General features: G+C 34.4%; 1 protein-coding gene across 1 annotated transcript in view; it reads right to left on the bottom strand.

The window, feature by feature from the left end:
• NDST4 (N-deacetylase/N-sulfotransferase (heparan glucosaminyl) 4) overlaps window positions 1-20300 on the bottom strand; it is a 312690-nt gene that overhangs the window by 268233 nt on the left and 24157 nt on the right. The window contains exon 2 of the mRNA XM_011999457.1: window positions 1623-2846. Within this exon, the coding sequence (XP_011854847.1) occupies window positions 1623-2600 (978 nt within the window). The 5' untranslated portion in view covers window positions 2601-2846. The remainder of the gene's footprint in view (window positions 1-1622; window positions 2847-20300) is intronic.

Genomic DNA, 20300 nt, shown 5'->3' with positions numbered 1-20300 from the left:
TACTAATTAAAGAGAATAATACATACTAAAAATGTAAAAGAAAAAATGAGAAAAATCTGGATGGAACTCAATTGTCGTCACTTTATCTTTTCTTAACAGTCTTGAAATAAAATATTTGGGTCACAGTCAAGCAGCGCTTCATAGGAACTTAGGAAAAACAGAGTTCATTGGTTCACATAAACTTTGAAGGTTTTTAAAAAGTAAACTTATTCTACTGCTTTCAATCATTTTGCTTTACAGTGGCCATCAGGTCTTATGATGAAAACAATGCCCTGTTATTTTGAAGAAGTATCCAAATTTTATCTTTGGAAGATAAACACTTTAACAGAAGATCCAAAAAAGTCAATAACACCTTAACACTCTTTGATTCCTTTATTATTCTCAATTGTGTCCTCTAATTTTTGTTTATGTGTTTGCTAAAATTATTTACACACAAAATAAATTTAGTTGTACGTAGGATGAGATAGTCACAAGTAAAAGATCAGGTGAGAGTACTGCATCAAGATTGTTTAAAAGATGATTATCTTCAGAATTGTGCACCTAATCTTGTGTAGAATAGTGGATTTATTTTTATTTAGTAGCAATCCCAGGCTGAATCTGTTATTCAATCTCAATTGATCAAAACCTAGAAGTGCTATCAGTAACATTGCTGTGTTTTCCCAAATAATGCAATAAATAAATAATATAGGTATAATAATGAAAGCTACCTGAGGCCAACCCAATGCCACATTCCTTATAAAATGATTTGTTTTTGCTAATATCTGTATTTTCAGATATCTGAACATTTCATATGAGCAAATATTATGCTTGGTTGAGATTGTAGAAGGGTCTTGTGCTGTTTCTCCATTATTCTATTTACACCACAATTTTCAAACCCAAGTTTGGCAGGATTTGGCAGGGTAAATAATCCATAAATAGAGTTATATGGCTATCTTAGTCTCACTGTTACAAACTGCAACATGTGCTATAATAAGAGAGGCTGTTATAAGTGGTTCTAGGTGGATGGGAAAGACTTAAGAAGAGGCAAGGAGGCCAGACAGTGGCTCATGCCTGTAATTCCAGCACTTTGGGAGGTTGAGGCAGGTGGATCATGAGGTCAGGAGTTTAAGACCAGCATAGCCAAGATGGTGAAACCCCATCTCTACTTAAAATGCAAAAATTAGCCAGACCTGTGGCAGGCACCTGTAATTCCAGCTACCCAGGAGGCTGAGGCAGAGAATTGCTTGAACCCAGGAGGCGGAGGTTGCAGTGAGCCAAGATCACATCACTGTATTCCAGCCTAGATGACAGAGCAAGACTCTGTTCTTAAAAAAAAAAAAAAAAGAAAGAAAGAAAGAAAAAGAAGAAGAAAAGAAGAAAGAAAGAAAAATGAGGCAAGGCGATTAAATTCACTAACTCTTTGGGGTATTTTAGCTCTGTCCCATTCTGAAGCTTCTGGTGTGTGTTGTATGTGTATGTAAAGAATGGTTAAGTCTTGGTTCAAGATTTTTCTAAATGGCTATTTTATTTCAACTCTACTGCATCTTAAAAGTTTAGTGATTAGTAATCTATCATATTTGGAATATTTTACCAGTACCACATTGTGAAATACAAATTTCGATGTTATTTATACATATGCTTACCTTCACATCTTTGACATTCATCCTTGTTCCCTCTTTCCCAACAAATATATCATCAATGTCCACAAGGATGTACCTGTCCAAGGACAATGTCAGCCTCTTCCCTGACAAGAAGGAGATGGCATCTATGAAGATGAGCTTGTGCAGCCAAAAGTTCAAGTTGTTGCCAAAAAGTACTCGCTGAATTCCATCATGAAGCCCCAGATCCTGAATCACCGTTGCAAAGAGTTTTTTGCTAGACAAGGATGAAAGGGATTTTTCTGTCTGTAATTCAGTTAAAAGTACAGGCTGGTAGGTTGAATGATTATATTGGAAAATAGTCCAGTCTTCCCCAGGAAGAGGGCCTTTCTCAACCTTGGGGGCTTTGGTAATATGTAGCAAAGGAGATTGAGGGTTAACAAAACAGTCCTTTAGAGCTAGATTATTGAAAAGGTTTAACGGAAAGCCTTTTAATTGTGTACTTGGTAAGCTGTTCTCATTGGCTTTATGAAAACCGATTATACTAACACTGTATTCCACACAGTATTTTTCTAAAAGCTCTCGATTCCATGAGTCCATGCTGACGTACTTCAGAATATTTTCATAAATAACTAAAGTATATTTCCCTTTGCCATTATCTGTAAGAGGAGGTATATCTCCCTTTCCAGGGGCAATAACCATGTGGTACTGAAATCGGCTGGACTCCAAAATAGCTATGATATCTTGACCAAGTTGAGAGTATTGGCTCTCCACAAAGAGAAGGACAGTAGGGTCAGTTTTGGATGTATCAATAGGTTTCACTGTTTTCAGCTCCATTGACCGATATGGTAGAATTTTGATGTCAGCGCATTCTGCTTCTGCAGTGGTTTCGATAAGTGTCATTTCCTGTTTGTAGCCAGAGTAGAGAAAATAGGCAGAAATGACAATGCTCACCAAGCAAAAGGTAGCTAAGAGAACAATCAATGTTCGAAAACTTCTCCGAAGTTTCACAATAAGATTCATTTTTTAAGATAATGTTTTGGAAGCTTTTCCCCAATTTCTTTTCCTAAAGTGCCATAGTGAATAAAGTATGAGATGTTGCAAATATGACTTCCCCAGAGTTCATGTAACCATTGCAAATCATGTAAAATGTTTGAAGGGAGCACAACTGAGTTAAAGCTGGAAGGCAATAGACGGGGAGGACATAAGTTGAGGAGACTTTGAATATGTCCAATATCAAGAATTGCTGCAGAATCCTCTAAGCATAATCTGAAAGAGAGGAGAAATGTAATAACTAAGACAAAAATAGAAATAAAAATATGTATTTGTATATAAATGCTGATGCTCAAGAAACATATATAGCAATGATAATTTTAGTGTTTTAATATGATAAAATATTAATAACCCGATGTTTACAGTCAACTTAACTTAACTTCCAGAACACAGAATCCAATTTTATTTTTGCCTAAACATCCATATGTATATAGGAACATGTATTGAGATCATTTTCTAACTAATCACACCAAAAAGGAAAAGAAGTAAGAAAGTAAGCCTTAACCAAGAATGTCAGTTACCATAAAACTGTTCTGCAAAACTGATAACCATTATATACATATAAAATTAGGAAATAAGGAATCAGGGACTTAGAGCAATTAAACATGCTCTTAGGTATCTGCTTGAGTCTCTGGAATTCCCAGCTGACTGAATAAATCTGTCTTAAGTTTAGGGTAGTTACAAGTTTTTCTCTTTAATAATATATCCTTTATCCGGACTGACAGGGAGCCACTTGACCCTCTTCAGCATTACAGCCCAGATACATAGGATTGCTCCTTCTTCATGCAGAAGCAGGCATTCTCATATCTCGCTAATGAAACAGAGGACAGAAAGCTTAGGCGAAAAGAACATTGGCATGTTAGTCTCAAAGCATATTTCCTAATTTTGCCTACTCCTGTAATAAGAATTAAAACTCTTACCCATTGTCAATTTTTATCCAAGAATCAGATGTTCTATTTCTCTATCACTTCCTTTAGTTCAAAAAATAAAAATAAAAAAAATGAATGTAGAATGCATTTGTATTCCTTTGTTCTTGCATTGCTCTAAAGAAACACCTGAGACTGGAAAATTTATAAAGAAAAAATATTTAATTGGCTCATGGTTCTGCAGGTTGTACAGGTAGCATAGCAGCTTCTGCTTCTGGGGAGATATAAGGAAGCTTCCAATTGTAGTAGAAGGCAAGAGGGAGCCAGGTGTCTCACATGGTGGAAGCAGGAGCAAAAGAGACAGTGTGAGCTCAGAAGACAGGAAGATGAGGATATGTTTGGAACTTTGTAGAGACTGGTTTTAAATGGTAGTAACCAAAATGTTGATAGTGATACGGACAACGAAATACAAGCTGAGGAGGTCTCAGATGGAAATGAGGAACTTATTGGGGGCTAGAGAAAAGGTCATTTTTTGTTATGCCTTAGCAAACAATTACACTATATTGTGCCCCTGCCCTGTGGATCTGTGGAACTTGAACTTGAATGTGGTGATTTAGGGTATCTGGTGGAAGAAATTTCTAGTAGCAAAGCATTCAAGAAGTAGTGGGTGGATCAAAAGGTCAGGAGTTCAAGATCAGCCTGGCCGGGATGGTGAAACCCTGTCTGTACTAAAAATACAAAAAAAACAATTAGCTAGACATGGTGGTAGGAGCCTGTAATCCCAACTACTTGGGAGGCTGCGACAGAGAACTGCTTGAACCCAGGAGGTGGAAGATTAAGTGAGCTGAGATTGTGCCACTGCACTCCAGCCTGGGTGACAGAGCGAAACTACGTCCCATCCACCACCACCCCACCCCCAAAAAAGTGACCTAGCTGCTTCTAACAATCTATACTGGGATACACAAGCAAAGAAATGACCTAAAGTCAGAACTGATATTTAAAGGAGAAGCAGAACTGTGAGGCAATTAAAACTCTTCTTTATAAATTACCCATTTGCAGCTATATAGCCATTTGAGAATGAACTAACACAGCATCAAAAAAATTTCCCATAACCAGGTGTGGTGGCTCACGCCTGTAATCCCACTACTTTGGGAGGCCAAGGCGGGCGGATTACAAGGTCAAGAGATCCATACCATCCTGACCAACATGGTGAAACTCTGTCACTACTAAAAAAGTACAAAAATTAGCTGGGCTTGGTGGCGCACACCTGTAGTCCCAGCTACTTGAGAGGCCAAGGCAGGAGAAATGCTTGAACCCAGGAGGGGGAGGTTGCAGTGAGATGAGATCACACAACTCACAACTGCATGCCAGCCTGGCCAGTCTGGGCAACGAGAGTGAAACTCTGTCTCAAAAAAAAAAAAAAAAAAAAAAAAAAAAAAATCCCAAACTGCTTCATCACAAATGGACATACTTTTCCATTATTATTAGATGTTTTTCTTTGTATAGATGATTCTGACTTTTATGAATTACTTTCTATACAAGCTTACTTCATTTGTCTCTAAACTGTCAGAGTACTTAAATAATTTCCAATTTCCTAGTTTGCCAAACTTTCCCTAGGATAACTATTTTGGGTGAAAATAGTTCATGTTATCAATGTGTGATATATATATATATATATATATATATATTTAAGATATTTATTATATCAGACATATTACATCAGATATAATTAAATTAGCATGTGTTTTAATGAGCATTATGTTCTATCACACTGGATATTTAATGGATTTATTTTTTTTAATTGGGGATCTGAGTGATTAGTGGTTATTAATGACTTAAAACTTTTTAAATAATTAAACATTACAATATTATGTCACTACTTTTCATTTTCCATTTCTTTGTTCTAAAATAATCTCATTAGTAATTTAAATTTTAAAAATCTACATAATGTTGAAATGGTTGTTTTTGTCAGAATATAACTTTTAAACTTTTTCAAAAAATTAAAAATTTATGTCAAATATTTTAAATATTTTAACATTTCAGATTCCAAATATAGAAATGTACCTTAGCTTTTCACTGTGAAACATATTGTACCAGTTTGCAAAGTCTCCCCACTGACTTCACATTGACTTTAAAAACAAATGAATCCCACCTGTTGGGGAATTACTAACACTCTATTTGCAAATTTTATTTGTTTTATTTATTTATTTATTTTGAGACGGAGTCTTGATCTGTCACCCAGGCTGGAGTGCAGTGGCCTGATCTTGGCTCACTGCAGCCTCCGCTTCCCAAGTTCAAGTGATTCTCCTGCCTCAGACTCCTAGAAGCTGGGATTACAGGCACACACGTTCAAGTCCTGCTGATTTTTGTATTTTTAGTAGAGACGGGGTTTCATCATATTGGCCAGACTGACCTCAAATGCCTGACCTCAGGTGATTCGCCCGCCTCAGCCTCCCAAAATGCTGGGATTACAGGTGTGAGCGACTACATCCAGCCAAATGAAATTCTTTAATATAATTGTCTGCTTTCCAAAAGTCTTTGTTTCAAAACTCAGCTCCCTTTAAACAAATTGGATTGCGTTTTACTAAAAAGAAATGGAATACAGAAATAAAAAGGCTTTGGTTTGGTATGAAATATGTAAAGCAATTATACTATATCCTCTACTTTCATATATGCTTGAAAATTTTCATATATAATTTTTTAAAATAAAAACTCAATTAAAATACATATGTGTATATATATATAGTGTGTAGTGTGTATGTGTGTAATAATAATGAAATTGAAAGATATTTGGAACTTGTCAAAGGAGATTATTAATCTTATATCAATTCTTAGATTTATCCAAGCTCACATCTTTAATTTAAAAATCTATTTAAACAAACATAAAATCAGACCCACCCCATCCACACCACTTCCCTAAATAACCTGATAAGAGCAGATATCTACTTACATGCTTTGGGGGATTGCTTAGTATTTTAGGAATAAATTTAACCAGGAGATTCGGAGAGAAATTAAATGGATGACAAGTTAACACTTTGTTAAACCTTTACTTCTTCTCACATTAAAAATGTGATTTTTATTTTTGAATATACAAAGGAGAATATGTCAGTTTTGCATATTTAGAATATCTCCTCCTAATGTAATAGTGAAAAATAAATTAAAAAAAAAAAACATATGGGGCAAGAATCTGCCAACCCAAAGAATAAATAAAATTTAAATGTGACATTTATTTAACACTAATATGTTCAGAGTTAGAAGAATGACGGATACATATTACCAACATGGAAGACATATGTGTTTTCAATGTAAGTGTTTTAACTAAAGGAGTTATCCTTCCCATTCAATTCTCCCAGTTCTCCTTCCCTGGCAAAACTGGCCAGTGGAGATGAGGAAGCCTGGACCATAAAACATGATATACCATAAATGTTTACTTATGTCTCACACCTGAAGTAAGAAATGGTGTTATTACATTGTTTGGGATGCCAAAGAGGTGTAGTCTGTGATTAGTTTGAATCTCTTACCTACTGTGTGACCCTTAAAAAGGTGGGGGAAAAGGCATGCAGGAGTATGGATACGGAGAGCAATCAACGTAAGAATCTTATGTTGTTACCATAAGTCAAATAAGACAAATGAGATTATTTTTCAAAAGGCACGTGTTAAATGAGTCATACAAAATTTAAAACATTACTTCAGGATAATAACGAAGACATTGAACTGCTGCTATAATGGTATAAAAATATGTGGCATTTGTTTTTAAGTAGTCTAAGGTGATAGACCAAAATTTTTATTTTACCTTAATTAGTGTCTTCTTCAGGAAGACCCTGGGACAAGTTAGCAACAAACAGAAACGTTTGAGAGTTCTCCTTTCCCCACTTTCACCTTATACGGTGATGTTGACCTTTCATTATAGAAAGAACAGACAAATATGCAGATTACTGAGTAAACTGCATCTATGGAAAAACTATTTTATTAACCACCAAACTAAGTAAGTTGAACAGGCTTTGGTCCCAATTCTTCTAAATCTGACTTTCCATATTCTAATAAATCTATTGTTAAAAATTTGGAAGAGAGATCTACGCATTATTTGTCATGACAACCTGTCACAAAATGTGGACTTCATGACCCCTGCAGAAGCTTTGATGAGAAAAAAAGGGAGGCCTTTTTAGGTGTTGCCTTTCTTGTTCTCATTTTTGTTTTCTTGTTTTTACTTTCTATCCTTCCAAATATGGCTTATCACCTAGTTAGCAGTGGAATAAATACCTCCTAGAATCTTTTACTTTCTTTCAAGATTAGAAAATAATTATATGATGATATTAACATTATTGTTTTATATATCTGTTATAAGATTGCTTTTTGACATTTTCAAAATGTGTTTAGAGATTCTCTAAAATGCAGTTTGCAAAGTTAATTTGTCACATAATCATGGTGAATTTCTAGTAATCTCTGGTAGCAGCAGAGAAGGGAGTTAGTAAACAAAACAATTATAGGTACTACTATAGTTATTGCTACTTTTTGGAAAGACTGAAATACAAAAGAAAGCTGGATACTAAATCACATTGCATATAGGTGTGGTTGTTTCTTTGTTTAAGGTGATCTGATGAGCTGTACAAATCACTAAAGAGCCTTATGAAAATTCAGCTGAAATTGAAAACAAGAGCAATGACATTTACCAGCATTTAATAAATGGCTACTACTTGCTAGTAACTATGCTATATTCTTTTTATTCATCATCCTGTTTACTCTATATCGATCTATTTTTAAAATGACAAAATAAAAATTCAGAAGGTTTAAGAACAGAGCTAAGATTAAACTACTAATGATTTATTATACTAGGATTCTACAGTTGCACTGTTGAGAAGAAACAGAGACTAAATTAAGTGAAGCCAAAAACTTAGCAGTCAGCATAATTAAATAATTTAACTGCAAATCAGCAAGTTTTATTTCAATTTAAAAGTTCAGATATTCAAAGTCAAAAAATGTCTACTAAAAATGGAGAAAAATTGTAGAGGTGAATTCAATTGATTTAAAAGCAGCTGTGTTATAAATTTGAATGGTTTAAGAATTTGTGATAATTTCACTGACCTTGATTTTTTGCGATGCCTATGAAGAAAACATTTTATTATATACTTTGTTTTTACCTGCTTCATGAGTTTTTTTGTTTGCTTTTAGGAATCATAAAGAATTAGCTCCTATTTTATATTAATGAAACAGAATTTTTAATTAAAGCTGTTACACAGACTGAGCAGTGGCTCACACATGTAATTCCAGCACTTTGAGAGTGTGAGGCTGAAGGATTGCTTGAGTCCAGTAGCTTGAGACTATCCTGGACAACAAAACAAGATCTCAACACAAAAGAAAAAAGAAAAAAAAAAAGACAGGTGCGGTGGTGTGAACCTGTAGTTCCAGCTACTTGGGAGGCTGAGGCAGGGGGTTTACCTTGAGTCCAAGAGTTCAAGGTTGCAGTGAGCTATGATTGCACCACTGCGACAGAGGGATACCCTGTCTGGAAACACACACAAACCAGAAAACACAAAAATTATTATATAAACATTTAACAACTTTTAATATACATTAACTGCACCAGTGCTTCTTTGGGGTGAATTCCAAAATTTGTAACCATACAAAATAGTTTGGCTGTGTCTCCACTCAAATCTCATCTTGAATTATAGTTCCCATAACCCCCATGTGATGTAGGAAGGACCTAATGGAAGGTAATTGAATCATCATGGTGGTTACCTCCATGCTGTTCTTGTGATTGTGAGTTCTCATGAGATCTGATGCTTTTATAAAGAGCTTCCCTGCTTTGTTCAGCACTCATTCTCTCCCGCTACCCTGTGAAGAGGTACCTTCTGCCATGTTTGTAAGGTTCCTGAGAACACCCCAGCTATGAGGAACTGTGAGTCAATTAAACCTCTTTTCTTTATAAATAACCCAATATCAGGTATTTCTTCATAGAAGCGTGAGAATGGACCAATACACTAAACAAGTACCTCAGAGAGTGAGGCACTGCTGTAAAGACCCTGAAAATGTGGAAGCAACATTGGAACTGGGTAACAGGCAGAGGTTGGAACAGTCTGGAAGGCTCAGAAGAAGACAGGAAAGTAAGATAAAGTTTGGAACTTCCTAGAGATTTGACGAATGGCTTTGACCAAAATGCTGATAACGATTTTAACAATGAAGTCCAGGCTGAGGTGATCTCAGATGTTGATGAGGAACTTGTTGGAAACGGGAATAAAGGTGATTCTTGCTATGCTTTAGCAAAGAGACTGGGCCCTGCCCTAGAGATCTGTGGAACTTTGGACTTGAGAGAGATGATTTAGGGTATCTGTTGGAAGAAATTTCTAAGTGGCAAAGCATTCAAGAGGAAACTAAGCATGAAAATTTGGAAAATTTGCAGCCTGATGATACAGTAGAGAAGAAAAACCCATTTTCTGGGAAGAAATTCAAGCCTGCTGCAGAAATTTGCATAAGTAACAAGGAGCAGAATGTTAATCACCAAGACAATGGAGAAAATATCTTCAGGGCATGAGAGACCTTCATGGCAGCCCCTCCCGTCACAGAAAAATATGGCTTAATCCACCAGGTCCAGAGTCCCCCCCTGCTGTGTGAAGTCTGGGATTTGGTGCCCTGTGCCTCAGGCTACTCCAACTGTGGATAAAAGGGACCAACATATAGCTCTGTCTGTTGCTTCAGAGGGTGTAAGCCCCAAGCCTTGGTGGCTTTCATGTGGTGTTGGGTCTGTTGGCACACAGAAATCAAGAATTGAAGTTTTTGAACCTCCGACTATGATTCAGAGGATGTATGGAAATGTCTGGATATTCAGGCAGAAGTTTGATGCAGGGGCAGAGCCTTCATGGAATACCTCTCTTTGGACAGTGTGGAAGGGAAATGTGGGGTTGTAGCTGCCCCCCCTCCCCACAGTCCCCACTGTGGTACTGCCTAGTGAGAAGAGGGCCACCATCCCCTATACCCCAGAATGGTAAATTCACCAACAACTTGCATCATGTATCTGAAAAAGCCACAGACACTCAATCCCAACTGTGAAAGCACTTGGGAGGGGGGTTGTACCCTGAAAAGCTACAGAAGTGGAGCTCCCCAAGGTCATGGGAGCCCACCTCTTGCATTAGCGTGATCTGGATGTGAGACATGGAGCCAAAGGAGATTATTTTGGAACTTTAAGCTTAATGACTGCCCTATTGGATTTCAGAATTTCATGGGGCCTGAAGCCCCTTTGTTTTGGCCAAATTCTCTCATTTTGAATGGGTATATTTACCCAATGCCTGTATCCCCATTGTATCTAAGAAGTACCTAACTTACTTTTGATTACATAGGCTTATAAGCAGAAGGGACTTGCCTTGTCTCATATGAGACTTTGGACTTGGACTTTTTGGTTAATGCTGGAATGAGTTAAGACTTTGGAGGACTGTTGGAAGGGCATGATTGTATTTTAAGACGTGAGGACATGAGATTTAGGAGGGGCAGGGGGCATAATAGTATGGTTTGGCTCTGTGTTCCCACCCAAATCTCACCTCGAATTGTAGTTCTCGTAATTCTCACGTGTCATAGAAGGGATCCGGTGAAAGGTAATTGAATCATGAGGGTGGTTATCCCTATGCTCTTCTCGTGATACTGAGTGAGTTCTCATGAAATCTGATTGTTTTATAAGGTGATTTCCCCCCTTTGCTCAGCACTCAATCTCTCCTGCCACCCTGTAATGAGATGCCTTCTGCCATGATTTTAAGTTTTCTGGGGCCTCCCCAGCCATGTGGAACTGTGAGTCAATTAAACTTCTTTTCTTTATAAATTACCCAGTCTTGGGTATTTCTTCACAGTAGTGTGAGAATGAATTAGTACCTCATCTTTCAAGAGAGATGCAGTATTTCTCAAATTACATTTCACCAACACGTAAGTGAAAATGAAGTAGACCAGAATAGAAACATTGTCAAACTTCATGTATGGCAGAGGTAAGTAGTGCTTTATGAAACTTTATGTTATGGTGCCCCTGTATGCATGTGTGTGTGTGTATTTGTATACCAATGTAAGATTATTTCTTATTCTGGGTGATGGTAAAAACTGTTTGAGGAGTGCTACTGAATAGGTCACAGCTAATACAAATTATTTAATCTGTTGTTAAAATAATTATAAATATCTTAAAGGTTTTAGCTAAAGATCAATGCAGTCTCTTATGAATCTGAGTGGTTTCAGAAAATATCCGATATTGATGAAATAGTAGTTGAGACTATGAAATGGTTGATATCATATGGCTGGTCCCATAGAATTCCTTTCAGCTTCTAGGCCAAAAATATTATGATATTATTCTCAGTAGCAACCACTGCTACATAAATCATAACTTTTTCAAAATAGAGGTACAAAGTAATGAGTAATTGTTATATTTAATCAAAATCGAAGTAGTACGTCCAGTTTATAATTTTCTGCAGAAACGATCTTTTCTATTCCTATAAATAACCAGTTGATTATCACTTAACTTTCATGCACATCATATTTTCTTGATTTCAGTGACATAATATAAATTTATTTTAGTCCCCAAAGTGTAGATTTTTACCAGTACAGACTCTTAAAAGTGTCATTTCAAACATAATGATAACATTACTACCATAATATTATATTGTAACATAATATTATACTAGGTACATAGCTCTGAGCTATCAGCTACATTCATACTTCAAAAGATTATGAAGTCAACTCAGTAAATAGAAGAGTAAATGTCAGGCGATTTCTTTTATCACCATTTCCTGCAGAGATATGTATAGTGCCTATTTACCATTTTCTTAGTTCTTATTTTCTAAAGCAAAGAAACAACATGATTTTTTTAATATAGAGTCTAATTTATTAAAATCAACTGCAAATTTCTGTGCATTCATCTTGCTTATTAGAAAAACATGGAGATTTTGGAAATAAGGAAACTTTTATGTGGATATTTGTTCTGCTTTGCCATATAAGATTTAAGTAAAGTAGTAGACATGCTATCCGTGGCCAAGTTGAGAGGTCTGATAATCACTGCTTGGAACTTTCTATTTATATTTATAGCTAAGATTTCATCACTGAATTTTACCATTATACTACTAAAATAATAATCAGATCTCCAGAATGTGTGGACCAGAATTAAATAGGATTAGACAATTTTTGAATGAGTAGATCTGCCTCAGGGTTTCTGACATTCAGACAATTTCCTCAGTACCTTAGGATGACTTTGGGATAAATTTGTGACTCTGTCTCATATTTATAGATTTGGAGGTAATATTTACAATGGGACATTTATAATCAAACTGGAACCAGACAGGCTATCTACAATTCAGTCCAATCCTGGATTTGCTCCTATTTTTCTCTTTCATGTGAGAAGTCAAGGCATTTATCCGACATCCATTCAGCAAATATATGTATTAACATTTATTAAGAGCCTATTTACCAGGTACATCTGCGAATTCGAGTATTTCTCTTATTATCAGCAAAAACATCTAAATTATTTTGTTTTAATCTGTTCTCTGTTTCTTCCTTTTCCTATTTCCCTTTCACCTTTAGAATATTTTTTCTTTTCTTATATTTTTCCTTGACAGTGGATGATTTTAAAGTTACTGACTTAAGCTTATGCTAATGGAGTTCATGTGAAAAGTGTGGGCATTAATCTGCTAATCTATATAACAATGTTGTGATTTCCTGTCTTGATTTTTGTTCACTCCATATAAACAATTTATATGGAAGCTACAAAAGATGACCGAGGAAATATAACATCATGATATGCCTTCCTGCTTAGATGTAATATTATTAACCATTTTCTTTCAAAAGTAAACAATTTTTCTGTAACTTATCTGCAAGGATGATGTGAAAATGTTTCAGAAACTCAACTGCTTTTTTTCTTAACAAAATGTATGTATATTTTATACTTGAAAGTATTATAAATTTTGTAAACCCATAATATTAAAAATAAAATGAACATTAACAGATTCTTGTTTCTCTTTCTATATTTTTCTGTATAATGTGGTTTTATAGTTTAAAATATAATTTTTTTTGTATTTTTATACTTAGAATTATGACAGTTATAATAAAAGGGAAATGTGATTAAGACATCTTTGAAGTATACATCATTATTTTATTTCTATTTCCCCAACTGATTCTATTTTGATGATTTCAATAACTTTCTAAGCCACATGGCCTCTCTCCCTAGCTGCACAATCTTCTACTTTACAAAGCAAACAGAAAGGAAAGGTTGAACTGGCTCAAAATTATGCAGGGAACCAAACTGACTCCCTCCCACTAATGTTTCCCAAACTGAAAAATTCTCACTGTCCTTACCTGCCTCCTGATTCCATAGATAATGTATATCTCTTCTAAAGTTATTTTTTATTTTTTATTTTTTTGCCTCCACCTATTTTCTAGAACTTCAACCTCTCTTTTCTGGGGACTTAAAAAAAATGGTATAATGCTTTGTTAGTAACTGACCATAAACAGCATTTAAATATGTTTCATTTGTAGACCATAAACAGTATCTAAATATGTTTCATTTGTAATTATAACCTTTAGATATCTGAATGGCTTCAGTCCCTACCACTGCCTCACCTTTCCTAGTTTCTGGGTTCTGTATTTATTTTAGTTGGAGACTCCAGGTATCATTTTGTTAACAAGTTTAGCTCATGCCCATGTTCGTAACATTTTCTGTCACACTCAACGCCACCCCCACCCCCACCCCCAATCCAAGCAACTGCCCTAATTTTTCTCTTTAGCTTCAGAGTCAAGCTTTTTGAGAGTTTACTCTTATAAAATGTTTCATCTTTTTATTTCTGTACTTTATGTGTTGAACCATTTACAGTTCTGGAATGACCCAGGTTATCTCTTTTATCTTTAAGTCTAATCAGTTCTTATTCATTTTTAGAAAGATTCAGCTTGGATAAAACTACCTCAAAAAAGTCACCCCTGGCATTACAGAAGTTAGTTTAGTAAGTGTGTCTCCACTATGCTCTCATAGTACAGCCTGTAACACAGACATTTTAATTGAGTAATTATCCATGGATTTCACCAAGGCAGGAACTGTGATTTATTCAGAATTGAATCTTCTGCATTTTGTAAACTTCCTGCTACTTAATGCACAAAACAATTACGCCAAAACAACAATAACTGTATTTATGTCTTGCATATATTCACCATCTTTCTCTACCCCAAGGTACAACTCAAATGATCTTTTCTCCAGACACTTGTTGGTGGTGGAGGATGGAAGGAGTCTGAAGTTCAGTATCTTCATTTTCTAAATGAAGGATATAAAAAGGTTCTATTTCTGTTTTCATGTATACACTCCAGGGAAGATTTGGAAGGATGCTCAACGAAATATTGATCGTCTCTGTTTTGTACTTTTCTATCTTATTTCATTTTTTCAAGAATCATGTACTATCTGTATAAAAGCACAAAAATGTAGGGAAAAATTTTTAAATGAGTGAGTTTCATAACTGTAAGTTTGCTTCAAACTATAAAATTCTATAATCTTATGAATAACAAGTCTTTCCTATTCATTTCTGCCCCTGGTAGTCTTTCTTACTCTAAATCTCTGAAGAATATGTTGTCTTTATCTTTTTTATAATACCTTTGCATTTTTACATAACTGGTTTATGTGTCTTCTGCAGAAGACTGTGGGTACATTTTCAATAGCCTAGTCTATATAGAAAGCTTCTCTTTTCATAATAAGCTAGTTAGTTTATTTTCCTTCAAGCATAACCCAATGCTAAATTAGACACACAGTAGATTAGTAACAATCTTGAGTAACTCAGTTAAATTGATGTTCAATATTATAATGTTTTAATAGATTTTATTGGAACAATGATCTCAGAATCAAGCCTAAGGTTTTGAAAATTGGAAAATCAATTGCACAAAATTATCTCTAAGTTTACTTATTATCAACCAGACCCCTTTTGTAGTCACAGGATATGTAGGTCTGGAGAAATCTGGATTATATTAATATTGGTATATGTCCCCGCAGAATTTATATATTTATTTATATTAATTATATTTTTATTTTTTGGTAAGCACACAAAATTTGATCTACCGTCTTCACCAAGTTTAAGTGTAACACGTAGTGTTATTGTTCCAGTATTATTTAAAAGTTGCAGCTTATTATTTTTAAATACAATAGTAAATGTATCATTTCTACCTCAATCATTAATTTTTTATGTTATTTCTTAGAAGACTTTTTCTGATGAATTTTTTACTACTTAATCCTTTCTCTTGTATTCCAGAGAAGGAAATACATATTTTTACTAGGCACAAAACCTAGCTACGAAGGACCTGTAAAGTACCGCTACCAATAGAATCACCTACTCTACAGAGTTATGTTCTTTACTTTAAAAAGGTTTTTAAAAATGATATTTATACCTAATTTTTATTTTTGAAAAATCCAAAATAATTAGAGAAGATAATGTATTAGGAAGAATGGATACTTCCTAAAGTTGTAAAATACCCAAAACTAAAATGAAAAAGGATCTAATTAAATTACAAAAAGATAACATAATAAAATGAAATAATTTATTCTCAATCCAGTCACCATTTTTATAACAGAGGCCATAAAACACATTTATTAATTATATTTGATATTTGTTTTTCTATAATTAGGAAATAATAATCTGTCTATTGGTATATTACGTTTATGTGAAAGGAGAAAATAAAAAATTTGCTTTTTTTAATGGGTATTTCTGAACACTCTTTTGGTCTCCTAACTTTTTCAACACTAGAGGGCAATATACTCTTGCTTTTATTGCAAAAATAGTCCAACAGCACCTGTTCTCCATTGACAGGTTACTAAACCAAAGAAAGTGTTAACTAGGTAAGCCCAAGGAGTATAGTTAACTGAGCTCTCAGGATGAGCATCATGCTGTTGACATCAGGGAAAGATCAATGACTCAATGTTAGAATACTAATTTTGCCACAATTTCACATCAAATACATTTTAATCAATTCTCTTCTTCACATTTGTAATGAACAGCCATTTTTATATTGCTTGTATGGTTCCCTGCTTCTGAAGTTTTATTTCTGTTTTTCAATATACATCTTTTTGTTACTGTTGTGCACAAAAGAAGAAGAAAAAAAAACATCAGCTCCGTTTAATATGTTGCTAATTTTTGTGACTTTTAAGATCTAAATCTTTTTTTGAAAGGAAGATAGGTACAATAGCTACAATTCAAATATATCTAAAACAAATTTTGATACACGTTGGTTTCAAATTACCATTTATCTAGTATATATTTATTTTATTTTAAGTGTATACAATAATATGCATTTGTTTTGGCGAAATAAATTTGCTTTTTCATGTTATATTTCTCTGTTATGCATACATGCCTGTATAATAATTTCATTTATAAGAAATGACAACATTTCTGTCCGGGCGCGGTGGCTAAGCCTGTAATCCCAGCACTTTGGGAGGCCGAGACGGGCGGATCACGAGGTCAGGAGTTCGAGACCATCCTGGCTAACCCGGTGAAACCCCGTCTCTACTAAAAATACAAAAAACTAGCCGGGCGAGGTGGCGGGCGCCTGTAGACCCAGCTGCTCGGGAGGCTGAGGCAGGAGAACGGCGTGAACCCGGGAGGCGGAGCTTGCAGTGAGCTGAGATCCGGCCACTGCACTCCAGCCTTAGCGACAGAGCCAGACCCCGTCTCAGGAAAAAAAAAAAAAAAAAAGAAAAAGGAAAAGAAAAAGAAATGACAACATTTCTAAAGATTCGAATCTGCTAAAATAATTAATCATTTCTTTCTTTCTTTTTTTTTTTTTTTTTGAAACGGAGTCTTGCTCTGTCGCCCGTGCTGGAGTGCAGTGGCGCGATCTCGGCTCACTGCAAGCTCCGCCTCCCGGACTCACGCCATTCTCCTGCCTCAGCCTCTGGAGTAGTTGGGGCTACAGGCGCCCGCCACCGCGCCGGGAGAATTTTTATTTATTTATTTTGTATTTTTAGTGGAGACGGGGTTTCACTGTGTTAGCCAGGATGGTCTCGATCTCCTGACCTCGAGATCCGCCCGCCTTATTTATTTCTTAAGAATCGAAAATCAACATAAAATAAATAATGTGAACAACTTATATACAAAAGACAAATGTGTATACCATGATTTAGATTATTTCTCCATCTACTCTTCTCAATTATGAGGTAGAAAGAAAAACATAAGAGCTATATTTGAAATAACTTAAAATTGTGGTTACAATTTCCATTTAGAATGGCATTATGATTTATTTGCCAGTTAGGCTTTCTGCATACCAACTTCAGCTGCTCATAGTTAAATCTTAGAGTTGTCACATTATGTGGTTCCATTATAATTTATCATTTACATGAGAATTTGTAAAAATACATGTTCATATGCAGTTGCTTTGCAGCTGATTTGAAAGATAACGTATCATTAGGAGGTTGTGCTTGCAATGAAGTATACTCAAATTAATCATTTTGAGTAAAATGCACGTATATATAACAGATTTTATTTTTATCCATGTTTTGAGATCTTTTCCAAAGTTGCTTTCCCTAAATAAGTCATTAAAATTTGTTGAAGTATTTTTTGGTACTGACAAAGCTTCTTCAGCAACTATCACAGAATTTGTCATAAGCGAGTACTAAATAACAGTGTAAGTTGCAAACTATATAACTGGAATGCAAACATCAAGATGATTAAATGCAATTCAAAAAATAGTTCTTAATTAGATTTAGTAACATTACTCTACTGATGTTATAGTTAAGGGCACATACACACACATAAATATCAGAAAAGTCCATTTTGAAAAGTGGCCATAGAGCAAATATTGCACGATCAGCCTGGGTAATACTGGGATCTGGGAGTTTTTCAAGTACCACTGCTACTGGTGCCCTTAAAATATGGATGAAGGTGAACACCCCCAACCTAAAAGGATTTTTTTCTGCACCCACGTATTCTGTCATTCACTAGCTTTTGCTTCAAAATCTGCTAGAAGTATTTTAGAATAGCTGCTTTTAGTAGGCATGCCCATGACTTGGCTGTGAGGGAGGCTGGAAAACAATTATCTGATATCTGTAAATGAGGTGGAAAGTCATATAATCATGAATTTCTCAAACATAAGAAGCAAGTCCAAGTTGCTGGATATAAGTGAAGTTTAAAAAATGATAAAATGTGAGTTAGTCTAAATGAACTTGAGTATAGAAAATAGCAATAATAAAATCTTGAGGGATTATAATCAAAACCAAATAATTAAAATAAGTAAGAACAATAGTATAAAAGTACTAAGGGAATAAATGGAGTAAAATGTGCTAGAAATGCTGTATTTTCTGGAAAGGTCATAATATCAGATGACTTCACATATTGGTAAATTAAGGGTGTATATTGTGGTTTCTTGTGAAACTAATAAAGAATATACCTATATATCTACATTCTTCAACGTCAAAGCTAGTAGTGGAGAAAAAATAAAATGGGAGAAAAATATTCAATTAAAAATTTTTAGTAGAAACCTACAGCACATAAGACTAGTAGAAAACACAAAATAAATAGGTCTGTTTAAATTAGTAATTATGTTAAAAGTAAATTAACTAAATTATCTTTTAAAAACAAAAATTTGCAGATTGAGTGAAAAAATCCAAATATATGCTGTTTACAATGAATATAAAATAATGGGTGAAAGTAGTCATGAAAAAGATATGCAGAAATTATTTTGTAGTGATAGAAAGTTCAGTTCGCAAGGGATACATTAAAATTTAAATGTGTATGCATCCAATATCATGGCCTCAAATTTACAAAGCAAAAATAGTCAGAACTACAATAAAACATTTATGAATTCCCAATCACAGAGTAAGAATTCATACCATTTCTCAAGAATAATTTTATAATAAAAGTGGATAGAACATTAGTAAGAATAAAGAAGACCTAAATAACATGACTAACAAATTTGGTCTAAAAGACATATTCAAATTATGATTCTTATGTAAAATATGTAGGGAATTTGGGAATATTTTCAAAAATAAATCATTCCAAGCCTCAAAGGAAGTCTCAACAAATTTTACAGAGCTAAAATCACATGAAGCATATGCACTATGACTGTAATGCCATGTACCCAACAACTAATAACAAAATAACTAGAAAATGCTCCTGTATTCAAAATTTAAGAAACATAATTAAAACAATTCTAAATAAGACATGAGTAAAATACATTTAGAGTTTTAGAAGCATGTACCTGAAAAAGTCTGAAAATTAATAAGCTAATAATGTAAGCAGTCATCTTAAAAAGCTAGAAAAAGCAATAAAACCATAAAAAGATGGTAGAAGGAAAGAAACAACAAAGATGAGCAGAACACATTCAGATAAGAAATACAATAGAGAGAAAAACAAAGCAAAAAACTGTTTTTTAAAAATGACTAATCAATTTGACAAACCTCTGCTGACATGAAGATAAAACGAGATAAAGCAAACATAACTGATGGAAATGAAAAAGAGAAAGAAAACTACATCTACTTCAGACTTTAAAAAAATAAAATTATTAATGAATTTATTAAAATATTTTAATCTTAAATAGAATTACATGTGCAAAGTTCCTATAAAATATTGCTTCATTAAAATTTAAGGTTTAGAGAAGCCTAAAAATGAATAAAGCAAAATAGAATTTGAATAGTCGAAAATATTTCCAGAAAGAAACCTCCAGTCACTGATGTCAACAGAAGATCCCATCAAAACTTCAAAGAATAATGTAATTCCAATCTAACACAATCTGGTTTCAGAGAAATGGTAAGAGTAATAGCTGTCAACCTTATTTTATGAGACTAACATAATATTGATTGTAATAACTAACAAGAGACAATAAAAAA

This window comes from Mandrillus leucophaeus, unplaced genomic scaffold, assembly GCF_000951045.1.
Source record: "Mandrillus leucophaeus isolate KB7577 unplaced genomic scaffold, Mleu.le_1.0 Scaffold594, whole genome shotgun sequence".
Classification (NCBI taxonomy): domain Eukaryota; kingdom Metazoa; phylum Chordata; class Mammalia; order Primates; family Cercopithecidae; genus Mandrillus; species Mandrillus leucophaeus.
The sequence above is the reverse complement of the archived record's forward strand: the minus strand, read 5'-3'. Positions and strand labels throughout refer to the sequence as shown.